Source organism: Stylophora pistillata, chromosome 8 (assembly GCF_964205215.1).
Source record: "Stylophora pistillata chromosome 8, jaStyPist1.2, whole genome shotgun sequence".
Taxonomy (NCBI): domain Eukaryota; kingdom Metazoa; phylum Cnidaria; class Anthozoa; order Scleractinia; family Pocilloporidae; genus Stylophora; species Stylophora pistillata.
The window spans coordinates 9983901-10010910 of NC_142526.1; the positions used below are offsets into that span (position 1 = coordinate 9983901).

The 27010-nt window shown below is 37.3% G+C and overlaps 1 protein-coding gene across 1 annotated transcript; it reads right to left on the bottom strand.

The window, feature by feature from the left end:
* Positions 1 to 411: 411 nt before the first annotated feature.
* On the bottom strand, positions 412 to 27010 carry LOC148724894 (uncharacterized). Its single transcript, XM_088731403.1, has 17 exons — positions 26978 to 27010; positions 25590 to 25631; positions 23406 to 23435; positions 22538 to 22567; positions 20988 to 21141; positions 19380 to 19645; positions 18271 to 18375; positions 13661 to 13753; positions 13051 to 13143; positions 11451 to 11552; positions 10324 to 10416; positions 9823 to 9918; positions 8702 to 8797; positions 7582 to 7677; positions 6476 to 6571; positions 2029 to 2121; positions 412 to 1009 (listed from the first exon to the last, which is right to left on the bottom strand). The coding sequence occupies exons 1-17, from the start codon at positions 27008 to 27010 to the stop codon at positions 908 to 910; spliced, it is 1620 nt and encodes a 539-aa protein (XP_088587529.1). The 3' UTR covers positions 412 to 907.

The window sequence follows — 27010 nt, forward strand, 5'->3', positions numbered from 1 at the left end:
TATTCTGCAGGACTTTTTTAAGCTAAGATCAGAAGGAGTTTAACCTTGTACAATAGTTCACCAAATCATAGGAATTCTTATTAATGGTTCGAAGGGGTACTCAGAATGAAGCAAAAAAAGAATACTCTATCCAGGAATAATGGGCATCAACTTTTCAAGCAAGGCTTAAAAAAGTAACACTTGAAAAGAACTTAATGGGCACAAAGGCTCAACGGCATGAGACAGTTTGATATTGACTAATGGAAAATCAGCGCAGTTTTAAACGATATCTGATCAAAACGTCCTTTGAGTCGTTCCTTTCAAGGTCATGATTTCCATCATCGAGTAACCGACTTGATGCACACTTTTAGCAGTACCTTTTTTTCCCCTCGATGATTTTTATTCAATTACTCTAATTTAAAGAGGATAATTTATACACTAAAAATTAGGCAAAGAAAATATAGGTAACCGTGCTCGTTCGAAAGCTATAGACCATCGTACCTCTTTACCTCATCTATCGATTGAAAACCAATACTCTGATCCAAGGATGTGTGCACGCTTATTCCCCTGATTACATTTTTTTTATGCGCAGTACACGATGCAATACTGATAATTCAACTTAAACATTCTTGACTAGTCACCACCATCAAACAAATTTAGCCCTTCCTTTAAAAAGAGCATTGGTCTCCAAATAATTTTTTTCCAGGTTTGCGTTACTCTCTACCCAAGTTTCCTAGTAGCTCGCGAGAAAATTATTTTATGATTAGGCTAGCAATACATCGTTACCAAAGAAACAACAAGAAAGGAATAGAAAGAGCTCGCAACTTTTGGAACGTTTTTCTCAGCAGCGAAAAACATTCTACCAACCATACAAAACTAGACCTTCAAACTTTGCCAAAACCTGACATAACAAATACAATTTTTGCTTCTAACGTACCCTTACTGTTTTGTTAACATCAGCTCCGTTCTCTAAAAGTAACCTAACAATATCAATGTTACCATTCCTTACAGCTGCACTGAGCGGAGTGTCCTAAAAGGAGGAAAAAAATTGCAAAAAGCAAGGTAATGTATAAAAGTCATATTCTCCTCTTTTAATGGCCACGGTAAGGATAAATCTGTGTTTGGAACAGCTGTATTCTGCAGGACTTTTTTAAGCTAAGATCAGAAGGAGTTTAACCTTGTACAATAGTTCACCAAATCATAGGAATTCTTATTAATGGTTCGAAGGGGTACTCAGAATGAAGCAAAAAAAGAATACTCTATCCAGGAATAATGGGCATCAACTTTTCAAGCAAGGCTTAAAAAAGTAACACTTGAAAAGAACTTAATGGGCACAAAGGCTCAACGGCATGAGACAGTTTGATATTGACTAATGGAAAATCAGCGCAGTTTTAAACGATATCTGATCAAAACGTCCTTTGAGTCGTTCCTTTCAAGGTCATGATTTCCATCATCGAGTAACCGACTTGATGCACACTTTTAGCAGTACCTTTTTTTCCCCTCGATGATTTTTATTCAATTACTCTAATTTAAAGAGGATAATTTATACACTAAAAATTAGGCAAAGAAAATATAGGTAACCGTGCTCGTTCGAGAGCTATAGACCATCGTACCTCTTTACCTGATCTATCGATTGAAAACCAATACCATGATCCAGGGATGTGCGGAGGCTTATTCCCCTGATTACATTTTTTTATGCGCAGTACACGATGCAATACTGATAGTTCAACTTAAACATTCTCGACTAGTCACCACCATCAAACAAATTTAGCCCTTCCTTTAAAAAGAGCATTGGTCTCCAAATAATTTTTTTTCCAGGTTTGCGTTACTTTCTACCCAAGTTTCCGAGTAGCTCGCGAGGAAATTATTTTATGGCTAGACTGGCACTACATCGTTACCAAAGAAACAACAAAAAAGGAAGAGAAAGGGCTTGCAACTTTTGGAACGTTTTTCTCAACAGTGTAAAAAATTCGACCAACCATACAAAACTAGACTTTCAAACTTTGCCTAAACCCGACATAAGAAATACAACTTTTGCTTTTAACGTACCCATACTCCTTTCTTCACATCAGCTACCTCCATTAAACGTATTACAGAATAGATGTCACAATTCTTTACAGCTTCAGTGAGCGGAGTGTCCTCCTATAAGTAGGAAAAAAATTGGAAAAAGCACGGTAATGTATAAAGGTCATATTCTCCTCTTTTAATGGCCACGGTAAGGATAAATCTGCGTTTGAAACAAATACATTCTGCAGGACTTTTTCCAGCTAAGATCAGAAGGAGTTTTACCTTGTACAATAGTTTACCAAATCATACGAATTCTTATTAATGCTTCGAAGGGGTACTAAGAATGATGCAAAAAAAAAGAATACTCTATTCAGGAATAATGGGCATCTAACACTTTTCAAGCAAGGCTTATCAAAGTAACACTTGAAAAGAACATAATGGGTAGAAAGTCTTAAGCGCATGAGACAGTTTGATATTGACTAATGGCAAAACTGCGCAGTTTTAAACGATATCTACTCAAAACTTCATTTAAGTCGTTCCTTTCAAGGTCATGATTTCCATCATCGAGTAACGGGCTTGGTGCACACCTTTGGCAGTACCTTTTTTCCCGTCGATTATTTTTTTTCAATTACTCTAGTTTGAAGAGGATAATTTATACACTAAAACTTAGGTAAAGAAAATATAGGTAAGCGTGGTCGTTCAAAACCTATAGACCATCGTACCTCTTTACCTGATCTATTAATTGAAAACCAATACCATGATCCAGGGATGTATGCACGCTCATTCCCCTCATTACATATTTTTTTATGCGGAATACACCATGCAATACTGATACTTCAACTTAAACATTCTCGACTAGTCACCACCATCGAACAAATTTAGCCCTTCCTTTAAAAAGAGCATTGGTCTCCAAATAATTTTTTTTCCAGGTTTGCGTTACTTTCTACCCAAGTTTCCTAGCAGCTCCCGTTGAAATTATTTTATGACTACGCTAGCACCACATCGTTCCCAAAGAAACAACAAAAAAGGAATAGAAAGAGCTCGCAACTTTTGGAACGTTTTTCTCAACAGCGAAAAAAATTCGACCAACCATACAAAAAATGACGTTCAAACTTTGCCTAAACCCGACATAACAAATACAATTTTTGCTTCTAACGTACCCATACTCCTTTGTTGACATCAGCTCTTTTTTTTAAAGGTAACCTAACAATATCAGTGCCAACATTCTTTACAGCTGCACTGAGCGGAGTGTCCTCTTATAAGTAGGAAAAAAATTCCAAAAAGCACGGTAATATATAAAGGTCATATTCTCCTCTTTTAATGGCCACGGTAAGGATAAATCTGCGTTTGGAACAACTACATTCTGCAGGACTTTTTCAAGCTAAGGACAGAAGGAGTTTTACCTTGAACAATAGTTCACCAAATCATAACAATTCTTATTAATGGTTCTAAGGAGTACTAAGAATAAACCAAAAAAAAGAATACTCTATCCAAGCAGAATGGGCATCTAAAACTTTTCAAGCAAGGCTTATCAAAGTAACACTTCAAAAAGAACATAATGGGTAGAAAGTCTCAAGCGAATGAGACAGTTTAGTATTCACTTATGGAAAAACTGCGCAGTTTTAAACGATATCTGATCAAAACGTCCTTTGAGTTGTTCCTTTCAAGTTCATGATTTCCATCATCGAGTAACGGGCTTGGTGCACACTTTTAGCAGTACCTTTTTTTCCCGTCGATGATTTTTTTTCAATTACTCTAATTTGAAGAGGATAATTTATACACTAAAAATTAGGCACAGAAAATATAGGTAACCGTGCTTGTTCGAGAGCTATAGACCATCGTACCTCTTTACCTCATCTATCGATTGAAAACCGATTGAGTCAGTTTGCTAGACATAACGTCTCGTAGTCACGTTCGACGCACTAAAAACTACTATAAAACGAATACAAGAATTGTAAAAACGTGTAAAATGGTATATAAAAAGTCACTTGTAAAAATGTAGCGGAATTCCAAATCGATTTCGATCAATTACGATCCTCATCAGTAGTACTCCGCCATGTTTAAAATACTCATAAATAATTGTTCATATAAGTGACTCTGAAATGTCCACACTTCTTCCAGGCTTCATGTAAGCGGTCATGATGTATCAATCACAGCTCGTGGGATTTGAAAAAAGTTCCATTCGTTCTTGGAGTTCATAAGCGAGTCTTCGTTCACATTATTTATCCTCACTCCTTCAGTTATTTGTCTCAGCATCGCGTCATTGTGATAAACCCCCGTCACATCCATTCGGAACTGCTTTACCTCTCTATCGTGTTTCTCTTTACAGTGTTTCCACAATGCAGATCGTTCTTCCTTATTGTTAAGTGATTTCGTATGCTCTTATACGAAAAGAGCATACGAAATCACTTAACAATAAGGAAGAACGATCTGCATTGTGGAAACACTGTAAAGAGAAACACAATAGAGAGGTAAAGCAGTTCCGAATGGATGTGACGGGGGTTTATCACAATGACGCGATGCTGAGACAAATAACTGAAGGAGTGAGGATAAATAATGTGAACGAAGACTCGCTTATGAACTCCAAGAACAAATGGAACTTTTTTCAAATCCCACGAGCTGTGATTGATACATCATGACCGCTTACATGAAGCCTGGAAGAAGTGTGGACATTTCAGAGTCACTTATATGAACAATTATTTATGAGTATTTTAAACATGGCGGAGTACTACTGATGAGGATCGTAATTGATCGAAATCGATTTGGAATTCCGCTACATTTTTACAAGTGACTTTTTATATACCATTTTACACGTTTTTACAATTCTTGTATTCGTTTTATAGTAGTTTTTAGTGCGTCGAACGTGACTACGAGACGTTATGTCTAGCAAACTGACTCAATTATCGAACACGTTCCTGGCCTCGGCCCACAAAATTTCATCACAACGATTGAAAACCAATACCATGATACAGGGATGTGTGCACGCTTATTCCCATGATTACATATTTTTTTATGCGCAGTACACGATGCAATACTGATAATTTAACTTAAACATTCTCGACTAGTCACCACCATCGAACCAATTTAGCCCTTCCTTTAAAAAGAGCATTGGTCTCCAAATAATTTTTTTTTCCAGGTTTGCGTTACTTTTTACCCAAGTTTCCTAGCAGCTCGCGAGGAAATTATTTTATGACTAGGCTAGCACTACATCGTTACCAAAGAAACAACAAGAAAGGAATAGAAAGAGCTCGCAACTTTTGGAACGTTTTTCTCAACTGCGAAAAAAATTCGACCAACCATACAAAAAATGACGTTCAAACTTTGCCTAAACCCGACATAACAAATACACTTTTTGCTTCTAAGGTATCCATACTCCTTTGTTGACATCAGCTCCTTTTTTTAAAACTAACCAAACCAGATCAGTGTCAACATTCTTTACAGCTTCAGAGAGCAGAATGTCCTGCTCTAAGTAGGAAAAAAATTGGAAAAAGTACGATAATGTATAAAGGTCATATTCTCCTCTTTTAATGGCAACGGTAAGGATAAATCTGCGTTTGGAACAACTCCATTCTGCAGGACTTTTTCAAGCTAAGGTCAGAAGGAGTTTTACCTTGTACAATAGTTCACCAAATCATAACAATTCTTATTAATGGTTCGAAGGGGTACTAAGAATGAAGCAAAGAAAAGAATACTCTATCCAGGAGTAATGGGCATCTAAAACTTTTCAAGCAAGGCTTATCAAAGTAACACTTGAAAACAACGTAATGGGTAGAAAGTCTCAAGCGCATGAGACAGTTTGATATTGACTAACGGAAAAACTGCGCAGTTTTAAACGATATCTAATCAAAACGTCCTTTGAGTCGTTCCTTTCAAGGTCATGATTTCCATCATCGAGTAACAGGCTTGGTGCACATTTTTAGCAGTACCTTTTTTTCCCGTCGACGATTTTTTTTAAATTACTCTAATTTAAAGAGGATAATTTATACACTAAAAATTAGGCAAAGAAAATATAGGTAACCGTGCTCGTTCGAAAGCTATAGACCATCGTACCTCTTTACCTGATCTATCGATTGAAAACCAATACCATGATCAAGGGATGTGTGCACGCTTATTCCCCTGATTACATATTTTTTTTATGCGCAGTACACGATGCAATACTGATATTTCAACTTAAACATTCTCGACTGGTCATGACCATCGAACAAATTTAGCCTTTCCTTTAAAAAGAGAATTGGTCTCCAAATAATTTTTTTTCCAGGTTTGAGTTACTTTCTACCGAAGTATCCTAGCACCTCGCGAGAAACTTATTTTATCAATAGGCTGGCACTACATCGTTACCAAAGAAACAACAAGAAAGGAATAGAAAGAGCTCGCAACTTTTGGAACGTTTTTCTCAACAGCGAAAACAATTCGATTAACCATACAAAAGTTGACGTTCAAACGTTCCCTAAACCCGACATAACAAATACAATTTTTGGTTCGAACGTACCCAAACTCCTTTGTTGACATCAGCTCCGTTCTCTAAAAGTAACCTAAGAATATCAGTGTGCCCATTCTTGACAGCTGCAGTGAGCGGAGTATCCTCCTATAAGTAGGAAAAAATTGGAAAAAGCACGGTAATGTATAAAGGTCATATTCTCCTCTTTTAATGGCCACGGTAAGGATAAATCTGCGTTTGGAACAACTACATTCTGCAGGACTTTTTCAAGCTAAGGTCAGAAGGAGTTTTACCTTGTACAATAGTTCACCAAATCATAGGAATTCTTATTAATGGTTCGAAGGGGTACTGAGAATGAAGCAAAAAAACAATACTCTATCCAGGAATAATGGGCATCTAAAACTTTTCAAGCAAGGCTTATCAAAGTAACACTTGAAAAGAACATACTGGGTAGAAAATCTCAAGCGCATGAGACAGTTTGATGTTCACTAATGGAAAAACTGCGCAGTTTTAAACGATATCTAATCAAAACGTCGTTTAAGTTGTTCCTTTCAAGGTCATGATTTCCATCATCGAGTAACGGGTTTGGTGCACACTTTTCGCAGTACCTTTTTTCCCATCGATGTTTTTCTTTCAATTACTCTAATTTAAAGAGGATACTTTATGCACTAAAACTTAGGCAAAGAAAATATATGTAACCGTGCTCGTTCGAGAGCTATAGACCATCGTACCTCTGTACCTGATCTATCGATTGAAAACCAATACCATGATCCACGGATGTGTTCATGCTTATTCCCCTGATTACATATTTTTTTATCCGGAGTACACGATGCAATACTGATAATTCAACTTGAACATTCTCGACTGGTCACCACCATCAAACAAATTTAGCCGTTTCTTTCAAAAGAGCATTGGTTTCAAAATAAGTTTTTTTCCAGGTTTGCGTTACTTTCTACCCAAGTTTCCTGGTAGCTCGCGTGGAAATTATTTTATGACTAGGCTGGCACTACATCGTTACCAAAGAAACAGCAAGAAAAGAATAGAAAGAGCTCGCAACTTTTGGAACGTTTTTCTCAACAGCGAAAAACAATTCGACCAACCTTTAAAAATTTTGCCTAAACCCGACATTACAAGTACAATTTTTGCTTCTAACGTACCCGTACTCCTTTATTGACATCAGCTCCGTTCTGTAAAAGTAACCTAACAATATCAGTGTAACCATTCTCTACAGCTGTAGTGAGCGGAGTGTCCTCCTATAAGTAGAAAAAAAATTGAAAAAGCACGGTAATGTATAAAGGTCATATTCTCCTCTTTTAATGGCCACGGTAAGGATAAATCTGCGTTTGGAACAACTACATTCTGCAGGACTTTTTCAAGCTAAGGTCAGAAGGAGTTTTACCCGGTACAATAGTTCACCAAATCATAGGAATTCTTATTAATGGTTCGAAGGGGTACTAAGAATGAAGCAAAAAAACAATACTCTATCCAGGAATAATGGGCATCTAAAACTTTTCAAGCAAGGCTTATCAAAGTAACACTTGAAAAGAACATACTGGGTAGAAAATCTCAAGCGCATGAGACAGTTTGATATTCACTAATGGAAAAACTGCGCAGTTTTAAACGATATCTAATCAAAACGTCGTTTAAGTTGTTCCTTTCAAGGTCATGATTTCCATCATCGAGTAACGGGTTTGGTGCACACTTTTCGCAGTACCTTTTTTTCCCATCGATGTTTTTCTTTCAATTACTCTAATTTAAAGAGGATAATTTATACACTAAAAATTAGGCAAAGAAAATATAGGTAACCGTGCTCGTTCGAGAGCTATAGACCATCGTACCTCTTTACCTCATCTATCGATTGAAAACCAATACCATGATCCACGGATGTGTGCACGCTTATTCCCCTGATTAGATATTTTTTTATCCGGAGTACACGATGCAATACTGATAATTCAATTTGAACATTCTCGACTAGTCACCACCATCAAACAAATTTAGCCGTTCCTTTCAAAAGAGCATTGGTCTCCAAATAATTTTTTTTCCAGGTTTGCGTTACTTTCTACCCAAGTTTCCTGGCAACTCGCGTGGAAATTATTTTATGACTAGGCTGGCACTACATCGTTACCAAGGAAACAACAAGAAAAGAATAGAAAGAGCTCACAACTTTTGGAACGTTTTTCTCAACAGCGAAAAAAATTCGACCAACCATACAAAACTTGACTTTCAAAATTTTGCCTAAACCCGACATTACAAGTACAATTTTTGCTTCTAACGTACCCGTACTCCTTTATTGACATCAGCACTTTTCTCTAAAAGTAACCTAACAATATCAGTGTCACGATTCTTTACAGCTGCAGTGAGCGGAGTGTCCTCCTATAAGTAGGAAAAAGAATGGAAAAAGCACGGTAATGTATAAAAGTCATATTCTCCTCTTTTAATGGCCACGGTAAGGATAAATCTGTGTTTGGAACAACTACATTCTGCAGGACTTTTTCAAGCGAAGGTCAGAAGGAGTTTTACCCGGTACAATAGTTCACCAAATCATAGGAATTCTTATTAATGGTTCGAAGGGGTACTAAGAATGAAGCAAAAAAACAATACTCTATCCAGGAATAATGGGCATCTAAAACTTTTCAAGCAAGGCTTATCAAAGTAACACTTGAAAAGAACATACTGGGTAGAAGTTCTCAAGCGCATGAGACAGTTTGATATTCACTAATGGAAAAACTGCGCAGTTTTAAACGATATCTAATCAAAACGTCGTTTAAGTTGTTCCTTTCAAGGTCATGATTTCCATCATCGAGTAACGGGCTTGGTGCACACTTTTCGCAGTACCTTTTTTCCCCATCGATGTTTGTTCTTCAATTACTCTCATTTAAAGAGGATAATTTATACACTAAAAAGTAGGCAAAGAAAATATAGGTAACCGTGCTCGTTCGAGAGCTATAGACCATCGTACCTCTTTACCTCATCTATCGATTGAAAACCAATACCATGATCAAGGGATATGTGCACGCTTATTCCCCTGATTACATATTTTTTTATGCGCAGTACACGATGCAATACTGATAATTCAACTTGAACATTCTCGACTAGTCACCACCATCAAACAAATTTAGCCCTTCCTTTCAAAAGAGCATTTGTCTCCAAATGAATTTTTTTCCAGGTTTGCGTTACTTTCTACCCAAGTTTCCTAACAGGTCGCGAGGAAATTATTTTATGACTAGGCTGGCACTACATCGTTACCAAAGAAACAACAAGAAAGAAATAGAAAGAGCTCGCAACTTTTGAAACGTTTTTCTCAACAGCGAGAAAAATTCGACCAACCATACAAAACTTGACTTTCAAAATTTTGACTATACTCGACATAACAAATACCATTTTTGCTTCTAACGTACCTGTACTCCTTTGTTGACATCAGCACTGTTCTCTAAAAGTAACCTAACAATATCAGTGTAACGATTCTTAACAGCTGCAGTGAGCGGAGTGTCCCCCTATAAGTAGGAAAAAAATTGGAAAAAGCACGGTAATGTATAAAGGTCATATTTTCCTCTTTTAATGGCCACGGTAAAGATAAATCTGCGTTTGGAACAACTACAATCTGCAGGACTTTTTTAAGCATAAGGTCAGAAGGAGTTTCTCCTTGCATAACAGTTTACGAAATCATAGGAATTCATAATATTGGTTAAAAGGGGCACTGAGAGTGAAGCTACAAAATAATACTCTATTCCGGAATAATGGAGATCTAACTTTTCAAGCAAGGCTTTTCAAAGTAACTCTTGAAAAGAACACAATGTGTAGAACGTCTCACGGGAACAATTTAAACAGCCATACGAAATTTGCCTTTCAAATTCTGACTAAACGCGACATCACAAATAGAAGTTATGTTTCTAACGTACCCATTTTTCTTTGTTGACATCAGCTCCGTTCTCCGTAAGCACCCTTACAACATCGGTGTGACCACTCTTTGCAGCTGCGGTGAGCGGAATGTCCTTCAAAATTTAGGAAAGAAAAAAATAGGAGAAAGTACAGTAATAGAAAGCTCATATTCTCTTCCGTAATGAACAACGTAAGGATATATGCTTGAATCTGCTTTAGAGACGAATACACTCCGTAAGTGCTTTTTAAGCATATGGTGAGAAGGAGTTTTTCCTTGGATAACAGTTCACCAAATCATAGGAATTCATAGTAATAGTTATCAAAAGGCACTCAAAATAAAGCATTCTAACGATCCCCCCCCCCCCCCCAGCTTGACATGGCTTCTGTCTATGCATAGTTTCCTCCTGTTTAACCACCAGTTTCAAACCTTTAATAGCTTTTCAGTTCTGGTCTGATGGAGATAGCTTTTTGAAGCTCACAAATTTAGATCAAAACTATGTAAACTAAATAATACTCGATTCGGAAATATTGGGTATAACTTTTCAAGCATAGGTTTTTAAGTTAATATTTGAAAAAAACTTGATAGGTAGAAGGTCTCGGACGTAAGGAAAAATTTGATATAAATTTGTGGAAAATTACGACATCGACTCAAAAACGTTCCTCGAGTCGTTCCCTTCCAGGTGATAATTTGCGTCATAATGTAACGGGCTGCGTGGACATTTTCAGCTATACCTTTTTCCCATCAGGGAGTTTTAAGGGGGGGGGGGTGGGGATAATTGTACACTGAAATTACCCAAAAAAAAAGTCTAGTTCACCGTGCTCCTTCATTAGCTATAGACCATCGTACCTCTTCACCTGGTCCATTGATTGAACAACAATACCATGTTCTAGGAATGCACGCAAGCTCATTTGCTTGATTACGTGTTTTTTAATGCGATGTACAAGATGCGCAATGACACTGAAAAGTCACCTTAAACATTTTCAACACATTACGACGCAATTTCCTGGACAAGAAAGAAAGAGGGAGAGCTTCCATCTTTGTGCAACGTTTTTCTTAACAAGAAAAATTTGAACAGCCATACGAAATTTGACTTTCAAATTCTGACTAAACTCGACATGCCAAATACAATTTATGCTTCTAACGTACCCTTCCTCCTTTGTTGAGATAAGCTCCGTTCTCTATGAGCAACCTAACAGTATCAGTGCAACCATTTCTTGCAGCGTGAGCGAGTGGAGTGTCCTCCAATTCCTAGAAAACAGAATACACAATTAAAAAGCACAGTGATATATGACGCGGCCATTCTGTTCTTCAATGACCAATGTAAGGATATGGTTGAATCTACTTTTAATACAACAACATTCTTCACTTGTGTAAGCATAGGTTCAGAAGGAGTACTGCCTTGTAAAACAGTTAAACAAATCATATAGAAACTATAGAAAGTATATAAACTAAATAATACTCGAGTTGGACCGAAGTTATGAAATAAAAAAGACAGGTCACCGTACTCGTTTAAGAGCAAGAGACCATCGTACCTCTTTATCTGGTTCATTAATTGCAAAAGAATACTATGCTCTGGGAATGCACGCGAGCTTATTCGCCTGATTATGGCTTTTTTTTTTTTTTTTTTTTAGTGGGGGGTACCAGATGCGCAATGACACTGAGAAATCACCTTAAACATTCTTAACACATTACCACGAAATTTCCTCGCAGTTAAGTCTAATGAACAACAATTTAATCCTGATGAATCTCTTGCACTTAGCTACAAAAATTCAGGGCATTCAAATGTTTGTGATTCTAAACAAATTTAGCCGTTCCTTAAAAAAGCTTTGGTCTCCAAGTATTTTCTGGCCAGGTTTACCCTGTTATCTATCCAAGTTTTCTGGCAGCTCGCGAGCATATCATCTTATGACCAAGGTGACACTATCACGTTACGAAAGAAACAACGAGAAAGAAATACAATGTTTTGCTCGACAGAAAGAAATATTTTAGCAGCCAAATGAAGTTTTACTTTCAAACTCCGACATAAGGTTACCGTGCACCTTCAGGGGTGTCTTGCGTGCAAGCGATGTTGCGCGTCCGGTTTAAACTATAGATATCTAAACCCCTAGATCAAATTAAAGCATATAGGACTGGCTATGAGACTATACCAAAAATTTAAAAAAAAATTAATTGTCGAATTTTTCACGACTTCTAAATGCGAGCGCCCGAATCACCTTTGAACGTTACATGTTAAAGCGAATTTTGTTTTTCGCTTATTTAATGTGTTCCTCCGTTTCCGGGGCCAAAGCGCTAAAAAAAACGTGTCTGTGATTTGCTATATTCAATTTCAGTGAAAAATTACAGAACATTTTTGAAATAGGATTAAAAAATGTGGAGTGATAGTACAAAAATCGCTCTTGAAAAAAAAGTATTTAGAAATAAAAAATTCGGAGACATGTTGTTGTTGTTTATTAGTAAAACTAGCTACTGTCAAAATTTGAGAGCAATCGAACAAATTCCCTTTGACTTGTAGCTCTTAAAAAATGATTCGGGCGCTCGCATTTAGAAGTCGTGAAAAATTCGACAATTAATTTTTTTTCAAAATTTTTGGTATAGTCTGAGAGCCAGTCCTATAAGCTTTAATTTGATATAGGAGTTTAGATATCTACATTTTAAACCGGACGCACTACATCGCTTGCACGCGAGACACCCCTGAAGATCCACGGTAACCTTAAATCTACATTACAAATATACGCTTCTATCATACCCCTCCTAGTTTGTTGACATCAGCTCCATTCTCTATAAGTAATCTAGAAATATCAGTGTGACCTTTCGTTACAGCTGCAGTGAGTGGAGTGTCCTTCAAAATGTAGGAAAGAAAGCAAAGGAGAATCATAGTAATATATGAAGCTCATATTCTCTTCTTTAATGATTAACGTAAGGAAATGCGGTTGAATCTGTCATACAAAATAATTTAAACAGCCATACAAAAATTGACTTTCAAACTCTGAACAACGAATTAATTATGGTGAATTTGGTGCACAAATCCAAATAAGAAAAAAATAGGGCTGTTACAAGTTTTGCGATTCTAAACAAATTTAGTCCTTCCTTGAAAAAGGCTTTGGTCTCAAAACATTTTCTGGCCAGGTTTGCCTTCCTAACTGTCCAAGCTCTTACAGCTCGCGAGCATATTATTCTATGACCGAGGTAGCACTTTGGCGTTACGAACGAATCAACAAGAAAGAAAGAGAAAGAGCACGCATCTTCGTGCGACGTTTTGCTCAACAATAAGAAAAATTTGAACAGCCATACGAAATTTGCCTTTCAAATTCTGACTAAACTCGACATCACAAATACAATTCATGTTTCTAACGTACCCATTCTTCTTTGTTGACATCAGCCTTGTTCTCTATGAGCAACCTTACAATATCAATGTGACCATTCTTTGCAGCTGCAGTGAGTGGAGTGTCCTTTAAAATGTAGGAAAGAAACAGTCTGCAGGTGTTTTCAAGCATAAGGTCAGAAGGAATGTTACTTTGTACTAAATCATAGGAATTCATACTACTGATTAGGAGGGACACTAAGAATGAAGCAACAGAATGATCCCCCTCACCACTGACATGGTTTCTGTCTATGCAAAGTTTCCTTGTGTTAAACCATGTTTGAAGATGGTTTGTTAGTTTCCTTGCGATGGTAAAACACCTTTTGGAGCTCAAAATGAGAGATAAAAAAGCTAAATAATACACGTTCTAGAAAATAATGGACATGTAACTCCTCAAAGTGACAGAATTAGGTTTAGAAATAACGATAGATCGATTCGCAATCGTGATAGAATCATCATAAGCTCAGGGTACTTATTAAGGATCGTAGGGAATAACAAATGTTATGGAATTGATAATAATAATAATAGTAATAATGATAATGATAATGATAATAATAATAATAATAATAATTATAATAATAATGATGATGATAGTAATAAGATCTGCTTGCTGGGATCTCCGCGAATCCTCAGAGGGATGCTTAGTGTATGAACAGCATGATTTGACTTGAGTGACTGATGCTCTTGCAAAAAAAGGAACACCAGCAAAGACCGTGATAGAAGAGGAAACAATAATAACAATAACAAAAATAATAATAATGTAGAGCTTTAAAGCTTAGACCATAAAATCCAAATCATTTAGGTGTTAGGGTTATTTACAAGAATATTCCAAATCAAAGTGATCTAAGTATTTAAAACTTCGAACACAACATATTTGAGAGTACTAACTGTTGTCATCTAATCAGTTTAAACTGGAAACAAACAGAAACATAGGCATGCTACGCGTGCAGGAGTTTTTTTCCTTTTGGATGTGGGGGCTGGAATGGGGCACTAAGTATGGACACTGTCTGTCACGGTATTTTTGAAAAAGAAAGAGATGTGACGATAGTTTTTCGCGCCCAAACTGGGAAACTCAACCTTCGCGGACGGCACAACAATAACTGGGGGAAATGAACGCGGTAGAGTCCACTCGGCAGCGAGAACGGAAACTCGTCACGGAAAATGGTGCACAGAGATCTACTTCGAGCTAACTTATACGGACGTCAAGGATGAGGCAGCGTTTTGGTTTCATAGTACACTTATTCTAGGTCAGGCCAACAACTGACATGACATCTAGCGTACGCAAGTTGGTAATCGAAAAGCCTTTACGAAATGCGTACTTAAGTACTGAGCTGGTATAAGGTTCTGTTGTCCTCCAAATTGAAAATATCTATATAAGAATTACAAAGGAACGGAAAACTTGTATTTAAAGCAAAAAGGATTCACATTGAAAGTTTCATGTGTCGAAATTGGAAGACCATGTTCAATAAACTTAAGGCCATTAAAAATAGGAAACTTAGGTGAGAATTCGCAGCTTTGATATTGAAAATATACCCCGGGAAATTACAACAGAGCAGCTTACAAAATAAATTGAAAACTACAATTAAAAGTTTCCGCTTATCTAAGCAAGGTTGGTGTTAAGTTTGATCGTATGAAAGGAAATTGAAGTTTCGAGTATAACCTCAGCTGCCAACTACCATAAGAACCTATTTTGCCAGAAAGACCATTAGCACTTTTATCTATCAAAAATTTCACTTCAAAATTTACTTGTGGCTTTTATCTTTTTAAAAACACCGCAATCAAAGAAACTCGCATGAATTGAGAACGGCTAGAATACCAAAAACAACGAATAAATATGCTTAAACATCCACACGGAAAAGTCACTAAATTTTCTCGTAACAAAGAGCATTTACTTTCAAAATATTCTACTGAAAATATCGTTCACTGGAGAACAACAAAAAACCCTTCCAATTTATCTGAAATAAACTCAGACACAAGTATTTTTATTGTCTGTTGCAATTGGTGTCTAAATAACAGTTGGGGAAAATATACTGTATTTATACCACACTTCCTGCACTTTCTTCCACAGCCCTAATTTGGTCTCGTCATGCAGCGTTCTTTCTCCCAAGTTGTGTGACGAGACCAAACAATGACCTGCTCGTAGCCTATGACAATGCTTGCCGTCAATCCTTTGTTAGAGACAAAGTCTTAATTATTCAGTCACAACTAATTGCCTCAAAAACATTCCTCCATATAATTTTGCAGTGGAAAGCAATTCCATCTCTAAAGACTTTGAACAAAGATGTTTTGCGGTCTCTGTTCTTCCAACAAGTGAAAATAGATCAAACGCAGAGATAAGTATCATTGTACAAAGCACAACAACGTAGGCTCCTTATTTGGTTGTTGCCTATCTGGACCTCTGGAATGCGTGTGAAAATACGTGATAAAATACAGGATGTTTTAAAAGGAAATGGCAGGTGAGAGGGTAAAGTCCAAGGTAGCTAAAAACGAATTTTATTGGTAGAAAACGTCTGACCGCGTGAGAATTGCGTGGAAGTTGATTAACAGTAACATTAAATTCCTTGTGAAATTATTTCAGTGAGGTAAGATTATGTCATAAAATTTACGTTCATTGTCCACTGGAAAATGGCATTTAATTTGAGAAAGTCTGGTCCACAGTGGCGAGTAAAAAGTAAACACGTGATTGTAGCGTAAAAATACCGTTTAAACACAATATTCAATTCATGGAGAACTTTTAGAAGCAAAGAAACGAATATTTAACATGGCAGTCGACGCAGAGGTAATTATAACTTGGTGGTCTTTTCAACCTTTCCAAAAAGAGCAACCAGTAGGCAAAAACAAGACTATCTATGAAATATTGATTATGCAAATACTTTGCGCAAGTGTTACCGAGTCAGCAAAACAGGCTCCACCAAAACAAAAAGCTCTAGTGACAAATTCGTGTTAGGCCTTTGGCTGACGGTGTGCGCGTTGTAAGTGCAGGAGCAGAACACAAAATACGTTTTAACTTGTAAATGGCAGAGAAATTCCCTAATGATCTGTCTAATCCCGACAGATCATGGCAAAAAAAGTTCTCAGTAACAGTAACAGTAATGTGAAGGTGTAGTCTGATCGTCCGGGTGACTGTAGTCCTGAGAAGGACTGTTGTCGGTGGTAGTGACTGACGTTTCGACAACCTGTGCGGAAGTCATCAGCAGAGTCAAGTGAATGATTGTTGTCAGTAGAATGTTCTTATTCCAGTTCGTGTGAAATGATCGGTTGGTTTTGCCGAGATGTTATTGGCTGTAAGACTCAAGTGACGTAAGTCGGTCGTGATTGGTCTGTTTCGATCTGTCGGTAAAGTTAGGTCGTTCTTTTTCGGTCGTTTGTGATGTTTATGCCTCCTACATCGGTGAGACTGGCAGAAACCTCACAACAAGACTGACTGAACACAGACGGGCGACGAGGAAAGGTGATGTCAGCAATCACATTGCTGAACACCATCGACTTACCAACCACAACATTGACTGGGACTCTGCGCAATGCCTAACCTACAGCACTGACTATTTTCAACGACTGACTCTGGAAAGCTGGTTTACCAACTTATAACAGACTCCCCTAAACAGATGTCAACAACTACCCGCTCCATACAAACGACTCATTCACGACATAAACATCACAAACGACCGAAAAAGAACGACCTAACTTTACCGACAGATCGAAACAGACCAATCACGACCGACTTACGTCACTTGAGTCTTACAGCCAATAACATCACGGCAAAACCAACCGATCATTTCACACGAACTGGAATAAGAACATTCTACTGACAACAATCATTCTCTTGACTCTGATGATGACTTCCGCACAGGTTGTCGAAACGTCAGTCACTACCACCGACAACAGTCCTTCTCAGGACTACACTCACCCGGACGATCAGACTACACCTTCACATGTTACCCCCGGGTTCAAACCATTTACTGCAGTAACAGTAATGAGCCATTTCACTGGGTAGATGGGCTCACAGTTCTTGTTGCTGTCATTCTTGGTGTGTGTCAATGTCGGGTTGATTTCATCGCAACGTATCGTGGTACCATAATTTCCAGACATGATTAGCAAGGGGGATGGCATTCTTATTGGTGCAAGCCTACCCCAATGCTGTGATCTTATAGGTGCGGAATACATACCCTAGTGCGGCAATCTGATTGGTACGGGATACAAACCCTAATGCGGCAATCTGACTGGTTTGCGATACAGGAATAATGCGGTATTCTGATTGGTATGGGATTGATTGGTTTGCGATACAAAAAAAAAATTGGGGCGATCTGATTGGTGCGAGCGACAGAGCACTCTGCGCTGAGAATCGATGGAGTTATTAAAAAAAAAAAGACCCAGTAAGTCAAACAACTTCCTTCTCTTTGTTTGAAACAGGCACCAAATGGAAGGACTCCCAAGTTCTCGTTGAAAGATTGGTTCAAAAGAAATATAACAGACCCCATGAGTCACTGTGATCTAAAAGCACAAGAATTCCACTGAACAATAACAAACTGTCATCTGTCTTCCGAAATGTAAATTCAAAACTGTGACACAAATCTAGATAAAAATACAGTTAAGCTCAAAACATACCACTCTCCCTCTTTGGTTGACATCAGCTCCTTCCTCTATCAGCTGCCGAACTCTGTTAGAGTAACCTTTCTCAGCTGCTTCAATTATTGAGATGTCACCAACCAACTGAAAACGACAAAAGGAGAAAGAGACATGCAAAGCTGAACCATTCCTGAATAAAATAATAAAATCTAAACATACACTTGAGCCAACTGCACTTCACAGTTCTCAGAGCAAGAAGTTACCATGAGGTTTGCTCTGTGGAAATCCAAAATCTAGTGGGGGTCTTGATTTTGGATCACAATCACATCCCTATTGAAAATTTGTAAATTGACAGCTTCATAACAGTCTCTGCCTACACAAATAGAGCTGAAAAGGAGGTAAAATTGAAGAAGAGCTTCCCAAAATATCTGTCGGCCGACAGGTCACCGACAGTTGGCCGACATAATGAAAACAAATTCAGAAACAAGTTAATAGACGCTTTTCATTCCACTAATTTATTCGTGTTTTTCTCGTTGCCATGTTCCCACCAATAACGTAGCTCCATTTTCTGCATTTAAAAGCACATACAACCCACAATTCCTCTATTCGCTCCGACGAAGGGCTAACGCTTGAAACGTCAGCTTTTGTAATCGTTACGGTGGCCAATTTACCATTTCAACTTTGTTGATATATCCAAATTAATAGACAGTCATTTTGAACTTTCACAATTACCTCAAAATGAATTTTGACGAACACCACGCGAGAGAGGTAAATTTCGAGTGCAATAAATGTTCATTTATGTAAACTTGATGTGCAGTAGTATCTGACTGACGCATTCAATTTTACCAGATTTATTGCACTTTATTGTTAGCAGATCAAGTTCAAATCAAAACTTGACCCTTGTATTCAAAAGTTGTATGTTGTCAGTCAACCATCTAGAAGGCTGAAGTAAAGAATTGAATGTGTATTTGAGAAGAAAACTTGAACATTGAAAATTACAATTAAACATCGAGGTTAAAACTTGAATATTGAAAATAAAACTTGAATGATAACAAATAAAATTTTTGCAGGGATTTAACACCATGCATATACTACGAGCGTGAGCTGAATAAATTGAATGTAAACTTATCCTTTTTGTAAATGATTACCTGATCATCAGAAGCTCCTACAGTCACAGGTGTGTGTTGCTGGTTGTCTTTAGCCACAGCAGGTACACTGGCTTCTTTTGCACAAACTTGAGTTTCTAAATTCCTAGGCTGCCTTAGCGGTTGACCACTCAGACTCCCTTTCACTGGGAATGTCTCTATGTAAGCCTGTTCATGTGACTTCTGGAACTCTTTATCTTCCCCAGAAATTTTTAGACTCTCCAATCGAGATAAAAGATTGGAACAATTGTTCTGCTCCGCTAAGTCACCTAAACACACACAAAAAGAATCAATTATCTATTAAGACATTTAATTTTTTTCCTCCATGAACTGAATTTTCTTGAGCACAGGTCTTTTGTTAATTTTTTCAATCTTTAGTTCATGGTCTAAATGATCTTCTTAAAAGCTTAATGCTGAAAACTCAAATAGATAACCGTAAAAGCCCGCGGATAAGCCACACCATTTTTCCAAACCTCGTCGCTAGAAATTGGCAGTGTGGCTTATCTGTGGGAACATTTGAAAAAAGGCGTCGTCAATGTCCATTTTTCGCATCTGATCTAAAGCCTGGTAACTAAGCTTCAACTGTTCTTGTTGTAATGCAAAGATCTCTGGAAAAAATGTTGAATGAAGAAATTCCTGTCAACAAATACCAGAAAAAGACCAATCATATGTCAAAGTTGGTAGTAACGACAGTCATTATATTAAAGTGCTAAAATAGTCCATTTTACAGTTGCATGCTTGATTGCCAAGCCTTTGAATAAGAGTGAGGCTAAGGGTGACCTTGTTATGATACAAATGAAAAAAGGCTGATAGTTTCTGAAGAAACTGTTTGGGGCTGCGTCGGGGTGGGGGGGGTAACGAAATAATTTGAATATATCAACAAAGTTGAAATGGTAAATTGACCACCGTTACGATTATAAAAGCTGACCTTTCGAGCGCTAGCCCTTCGTCGGACCTATTCGCTCCAACGAAGGGCTAACGCTCGAAACTTCAGCTTTTATAATCGTAACGGTGGCCAATTTACCATTTCAACTTTGTTGATATATTCAAATTATCTTGTTATGATACAGATGTTGCTGCTTTTCGAATGTAAATTAATTTGTTATCATGCTAAATAGATACTGGTCTCTATCACAACAGGGTCACTTTCAGCCTCACTCCAAATCGAAGGCTTAGCAACCAAGCGCAGAAGTGTAAAATGGGCTATTGTGGGTAACACTTTGAAGTATTTTCATTTGCAATGGTAATGACAAATTTGCGTTGGATAAACAGTGGATGAAGAAGACTTCTCAAGACTCGACTTCGGATTTCTTTGGATTTCTATCAAAAAAACTTTTTTCCAAAATTTGAGCTGCTAAATTTGGGGTGCGGTTTATCTGTGGGTGCAGCTTATCAAGGGGCTTTTACGGTATCTATATTTTCTACTGTTTTCAGCAGTGTTTCCCTGTTTATAACCGACACACTTTTCAGTTTAATGATCATCATTAACTACATCTATGAGATGATCAGATGACGGATATTTTCATGGAATGAATAAGCAAGAGGGATAATGAGTGTGAGTTGGCAGACATTGAAATACTGCGTGTACCAGTAAAATTACACATTATCAACCTGTTGGAAGGTTTGGTTGCAGTGCTTGTGGCAATGTCACTGGAATCATTTTTGGTATATTACTTGCGTTGGAACACAGTGGTGGAAGTGTAATATGTGCTCCTGACTGTTTTGAGTCTGTGGAGAACTGATCAGAGACTTGCATTTGCTCTTCCTAGAAAAAAAAAATTGGAAATTCGTATCATAGCTACTACAGTATATCTCCTTCTATCCTAATCTTCTTTAATGAAAAAGGTGAAGTCCGTTTATGGGCCAAGTAGCCCATCAGGCCGGCACTTAACTCTGGTTCCCGTAACGTGAAGCAATAAGGAGTATTTCTACTCCATCCTGGAGGGGTTGCTAGTACCACAGGCGGCCCAAGCTCTCTTTGAGAACCATACAAGGAACACAATTTGCATATCGATTTATAAGGATTTGTATGGGATTTTCTACAAGATATCCATAGAGATAGGTAATAGTGAAAATATTAAATAAAAATGGCTTACCTTATTCCATACGTGTGTTGCTTGCTCCTGGTGTCGTTATTTTACCGATTTCACTTAATTTCAGCGGTTTTTTTTTAACCCTGGTTTTCTCTTCTTTAAGAAGACACCAGCAGCAAGCAACAGACGTATTGAATAAGGTAAGCCATTTTTATTTAATATTTTCACTTTTAACTATCTCTAAGGATATCTTGTAAAAAATCCCATACAAATCCTTATAAATCGATATGCAAATTGTGTTCCTCGTGTGGTTCTCAAAGAGAGCTTGGGCCGCCTGTGCTAGTACGTTACAGGGTTACCCCTGCATTAAATTTGCCAGTACCCATTTAAACACCTAAGTGGAGAGAGGCACTGTGAGAGTAAAGTGTCTTTCCCAAGAACACAACACAATGTCCCTGGCCAGGGCTCAAACCAGGACCACTCAATCAAGAGTTGAGCCCACCAACCATGAGGTCACCAAACCTCACAATGAATAATGAACGCTTAGACCTAAAAAATAAATTAGTTCAAGAAACTTGTTAGTATGAAAGTTAACTTTTTTCACAAGTATCTCATTGGTTTCAAATCCTAAATCCTCAAATCTGATTGGCTAAATCTACATGCTCCAGCGATCGAGATTTTCCTTACCAGGCCCTACTACAGACTGCTTCAAGTTTTGCAATTTGCACTTTTCAATGTTTTCACAAGCGAGGCTAAAAGATTTAGAAATTGTAACAAGTGACTCACGGTTATGAGTTCAGACGATGAAAGCTACCAAAGGGGAAGCAAATTCTATTATCCAGAAGAGGAAAACATATTTCAAGATAAAGAAGACCAGGCTGAAGGTGGTATACAAAACCTTGGGTGCAGTTTGTCCCAGTACAGACCTTCTGGCTGGTGATTAATATATATGTATTTTGTTGTTTTTTTTGTTGTAATGGCTACAAGAACTTGTAAAACTACAAGAACTTGTAAAAGAAAATTGAAGTCTATTTATTTATTTTATTTATTCAAGGCTTACAAGTGGATCATATATGCCTTCAACATATCTGAAAATACAACCATAATACCATTGAGCCTAATACGTACCTCTACTAGAGAACTGAAACGATGGAAGCCCTGGGAAACAAATGACTCAATCAGAAAAAAGTATATAAAGCTCAACTTCTCTTATTAAATCACCTGAAGAAAACTAAAGTTATATGATAAAAGCTGCTCGTGGAATCAACACAAAACTCAATGCAATGTCTTTCCGTACAGTATTCACGCCCCCCTCAATTTGCATCAGAAATCTCACTCATTCACTTCGCTCACTCGTTCAATTTCCGAATTGGTTTTTGCAACGGTGACCATCACATCAAAATATTAGTGTTCATTTCTAAAAGGCATTGTTAAATAGAAGATTCTCGTTAACAATCCTTCATTTTTTAAAGATTTTAAACACATCTTCCTTTATTCTCTAGCCGTAAATTTAATAAACAACGATTCAAGTATGTTAAAGCTAATGCACGCGTCTCATATACGCAAGACATAATACTTGCAAAATAATCTTAATTAGCCCCGTAAATAAAACACAATGAAACTCTTGATAAGGCTTTAACATATCGCTTTTGAAATCGGTCTTCGTAGCTACAGATCACCAGGAGTATTTTGTACGCAGAATTTATGCCACGAGGCAAAAAGGCACCTTCAATGAAAAATAACGAAAAAACAAACAAAAATAAATAAATAAAAACGCAATAACCCTCATGACAGACTGAGACTTCGATTTATCATTTAGAGCAAACCAGTAACAAAAATCTTTACACGCCATGACAATAACATATTCAGAAGTACAGCACTGAGTTTATAAGACATGCCACAGAACTATGAACTACCATTGAAAGATCTGATTTAGAACTTTGACTGAATTTTACATAAAAAATACAACCATCACACCATTGAGCTTAATACGTACCTGTACTCCAGAAATTGAACGATCCAAGTCCTGGGAAAGAAATGACATAATCAGAAAGAAGTATATAAAGCTCAACTTCTCTTATTAAATCACCTGAAGAAAAGTAAAGTTACATGATAAAAGCTGCTCCTGGAATCAACACAAAACTCAATGGAAAGTCTGTCCGTACAGTATTCACGCCCCCCTCAATTTGTATCAGAAATCTCACTCGTTCACTTCGCTCACTCGTTTAATTTCCGGATTGGTTTTTGCAACGGTGACCATCACATCAAAATATTAGGGTTCATTTCCAAAAGGTACTGTTAAATAGAAGATTTTGGTTAACAATCCTTCATTTTTCAAAGATTTTAAATACATCCCCATTTATTTTCTAACCGTAAATTTAATGAACAACGATTCAAGTATGTTAAATCTAATGCACGCGTCTCATAAACGCAAGACATAATAATACTTGGAAAATAATCTTAATCAGCCCCATAAATGAAACACAATGACCCTCTTGATAAAGCTTTAACATATCCCTTTTGAAGCAGGTCTTCGTAGCTACAGATCACCAGGAGTATTTTTTTCGTTGAATTTATGCTACGAGGCAAAAAGGGCACCTTCAATGAAAAATAACAAAACAAACAAACAAGAAAAATCTTTGCACGCCACGACAATAACATATTCAGAAGTACAGCACTGAGTTGATAAGACAGGCCACAGAACTATGAACTGCCACAAAAGATCTGATTTGCAACTTTGACTAAACTCTACATAAAAATACAGTTGAGCTTAACACGTACTAAGGAGGAAATGGACCAACAAAATTCAATTCTAAAAGGTGAATCGCCCTGGGAAAGAAATGACTTAATGAGAAAGAAATATATAAAGCTCAACTTCGCTTATTAAATGACGTCCAAAGAAACTAAAGTTAAAGTACACTGAGAAAGTCATGCCATCTAGAGACTAAAACTCAGAGAGTGAAGATGTGACTCCCAAGCATTTGACGCCTCTATTATATTAGAATATGACGCGGAAATGGAGGAAATTGATTGTTCGCCTAAAGCGAAGCCTTGATGAAATGGAGTCAATAGATTCCTGACACTATTGAGAAAGAACTCTATCGGACAAGTTCATTTCGAGAAGGGCACGACCAAAGCGCCTAAGACACAAAGTAGGGGCAAACACGTTTGCCTCACTTCTATCCAGGTTTTCTAGTGGTTCACAAGCACGTTATCTTATGACTGGGGTGGGACTGTAACGTTACGAAAAAAAAGGTTAAGGAAGAAATAAAAAGAGCTCGCAACATCTTGTAACGTTCTGCTCAACAGAAAAAAAATGTGAGAAGCCATAAAATATATGCCTTTCAAACTATGACTAATTTCTTCATAACAAATACAAATTGTGCTTCTAACGCACTCCATTAACTTATGTCTACATAATGTTCCTCTCTAGGTGTTCTAGTAGCTTAGACCCTCAAGAACAACACCATTTCCACTTATCATCAGCTTAACCTGAACCGATTCTGAGTTACCCTGAGTGGGGAAAACGTTAATTGAAATTTGCCTCAAAATGAGATATTTGGATTTTGAAATATGAGTGACTTTCAAAAGCGTTCCGTGAGCTGCAAATTAAGTCAGAAGGTCCCGTTTTGGACTTAAACCATACCTGAATCCTTCCGATACAGATTTATCAAATTTATGTGAGGTTGCTTTCTTCTGCGCCTTTCATAAGCAAAGCTTATTTGCCTCTACTCGTGGAAATGATTTCCAGCATTTTACGGCTACCGACGCTCGTTTCAGTTTTCGTGAACTTTCTTGATTAAAGAAGTAAGTCTAACAAAAACACTTTATCATGTTTCTAAGGTCACTATAACGTATCTCTGAGCAAAATACCAGGATAGTCATTTCTCGGTCTGTGTGCCACCTCTCACGCGGTCTTAAAAAAAAGTCGCCCTTGAGATGATTTTTTAGTTCCACTCCGATGGAGGCTTACCAATTTAAATGCAAACTATCTAAACTAAATAACACTCAATTCGGAAATAGCGGGCATCTAACTTTTCAAGCGACTAAATAAACTAAGGAGTTAACGATAGTTTGATTCCCAAGCGTGATAAGAATTGTGGCTGAAAAATGAAAACTAAACTTAGAGCAAGTTTTCAACAGTAAATGTCATTCTAAATAAAAGTGTTCGTTTCCTTACCCAGGCAATGCTCAGTTCACACGGCTTGGTTTCAATGTCCCACTAGGAAAATAATAAAAAATCACTCATGATTTCAATGGACAGTCTCACTTAACAAGCTTAAGTTTAACGGAGCTTTGTAATGGCAGATCCTGAAGGGAGAGGGAGTGAATTAAAAGAAGCACTATTTAACTATAAAGCAATGCTTCTCAAAATAACAACAACAGAATGAAACGGACATTTTGAAGTGCAACCATTTTCTTCTAAGGGTTACAATCAATGTGACTTTTATTTGGGAAACCTGCCCCGGATTCAGCTAACTCTAGTCTATAAGGTCTGTAACCAGAGATTTCTAGAAGTTGCATTTTAAAATAGTTCACCAACTAGTCAGCATTTATGCTTCTGAGAGGAAAGAGCGACTCCTTACGAAACAACACGATCGAGGAAACTCAGGCATGGCTTCTGTTCAGTTAAAACACATTAATTGAGCACAATCAGAGAAGACTGTCCTGTCTTCTATTAATTTGAATCACGATCTCACACGATTTGACTTCAAATGCGATACAATCTGATTTACTTTGTAGAGTGATCCTCATGCGATTTCTTAGAACAAATAACAGAAATAAATCTGGAGGCTTATCTGATTCATAATATGAGAACTGTGACAGATAGCAATCCATACAAATACCCATAGATGTTTTTAGAAGTTACTGACAGCGGTAAGAAGGAATGAGACTAAAAGTCTGTTAATTATTTAATTCTGTAAAACATAGATACTATTTGCGTACAATTCGCGACGACATTTCGATTTTGGGCGTTACCACATTAGACACACAAATTCAAATGGAGGTAAACGAACACAAAGAATCTTGTATCAAAACGAAAGGAAAATACAAATTATGCAGTGTCTTTATTAGCTGAAGGGTGGATCCACGTGCAAGAAATAAGTCGTACAATCTGTTACCTCGGACACTAGGGGTAAAGTGTTGACCGCATGTCGATTAAAAGAACAGTAACGATGAACAAAGTACAAAAGGTATATTGTGAGCGCGTATGATCACAGGCGGCCCAAGCGTACTGTGAGTGATTTTGGGGTTTGAAAGTCATAAATGGGAATACCTAACATATTATTTGTTGAAAAAGGGGAAAATTATAGAAATAAAAATAGAACAAAAATACCTAACCGTTCGAGCGGCAAACGTTTTCAAATTCCACTGCACTGATACGAGAAGCGCTCCGTTTTACCAACCATTTTGACTCAATCACTTTGTAGTGGCGCGTATTGCGAACGGCCTTACTACGGGATTCGAATATTAGGGGATAGAAAGGAAGGTTCTTCCTTTACAAAAAAACACTTTTCTTTGAGTCGGTGCGTGTAATTCGACCGAAAAAAAGGTAAGAAGACTTACCTCATTATTATATTCCTCGCTTTTATTATTCAT

Bases quoted from the DNA above. Each gene is read 5' to 3' on its own strand.
- LOC148724894 (XM_088731403.1), bottom strand. From the start codon at position 27,010: ATGAATAATAAAAGCGAGGAATATAATAATGAG. The intron at 11,553-13,050 runs GTATGATAGAAG...TCTGTTTTCTAG, and splicing joins ATGTCAACAAACTAGGAGGG to GAATTGGAGGACACTCCACT. The intron at 8,798-9,822 runs GTACGTTAGAAG...TCCTACTTATAG, and splicing joins ATGTCAACAAAGGAGTACAG to GAGGACACTCCGCTCACTGC.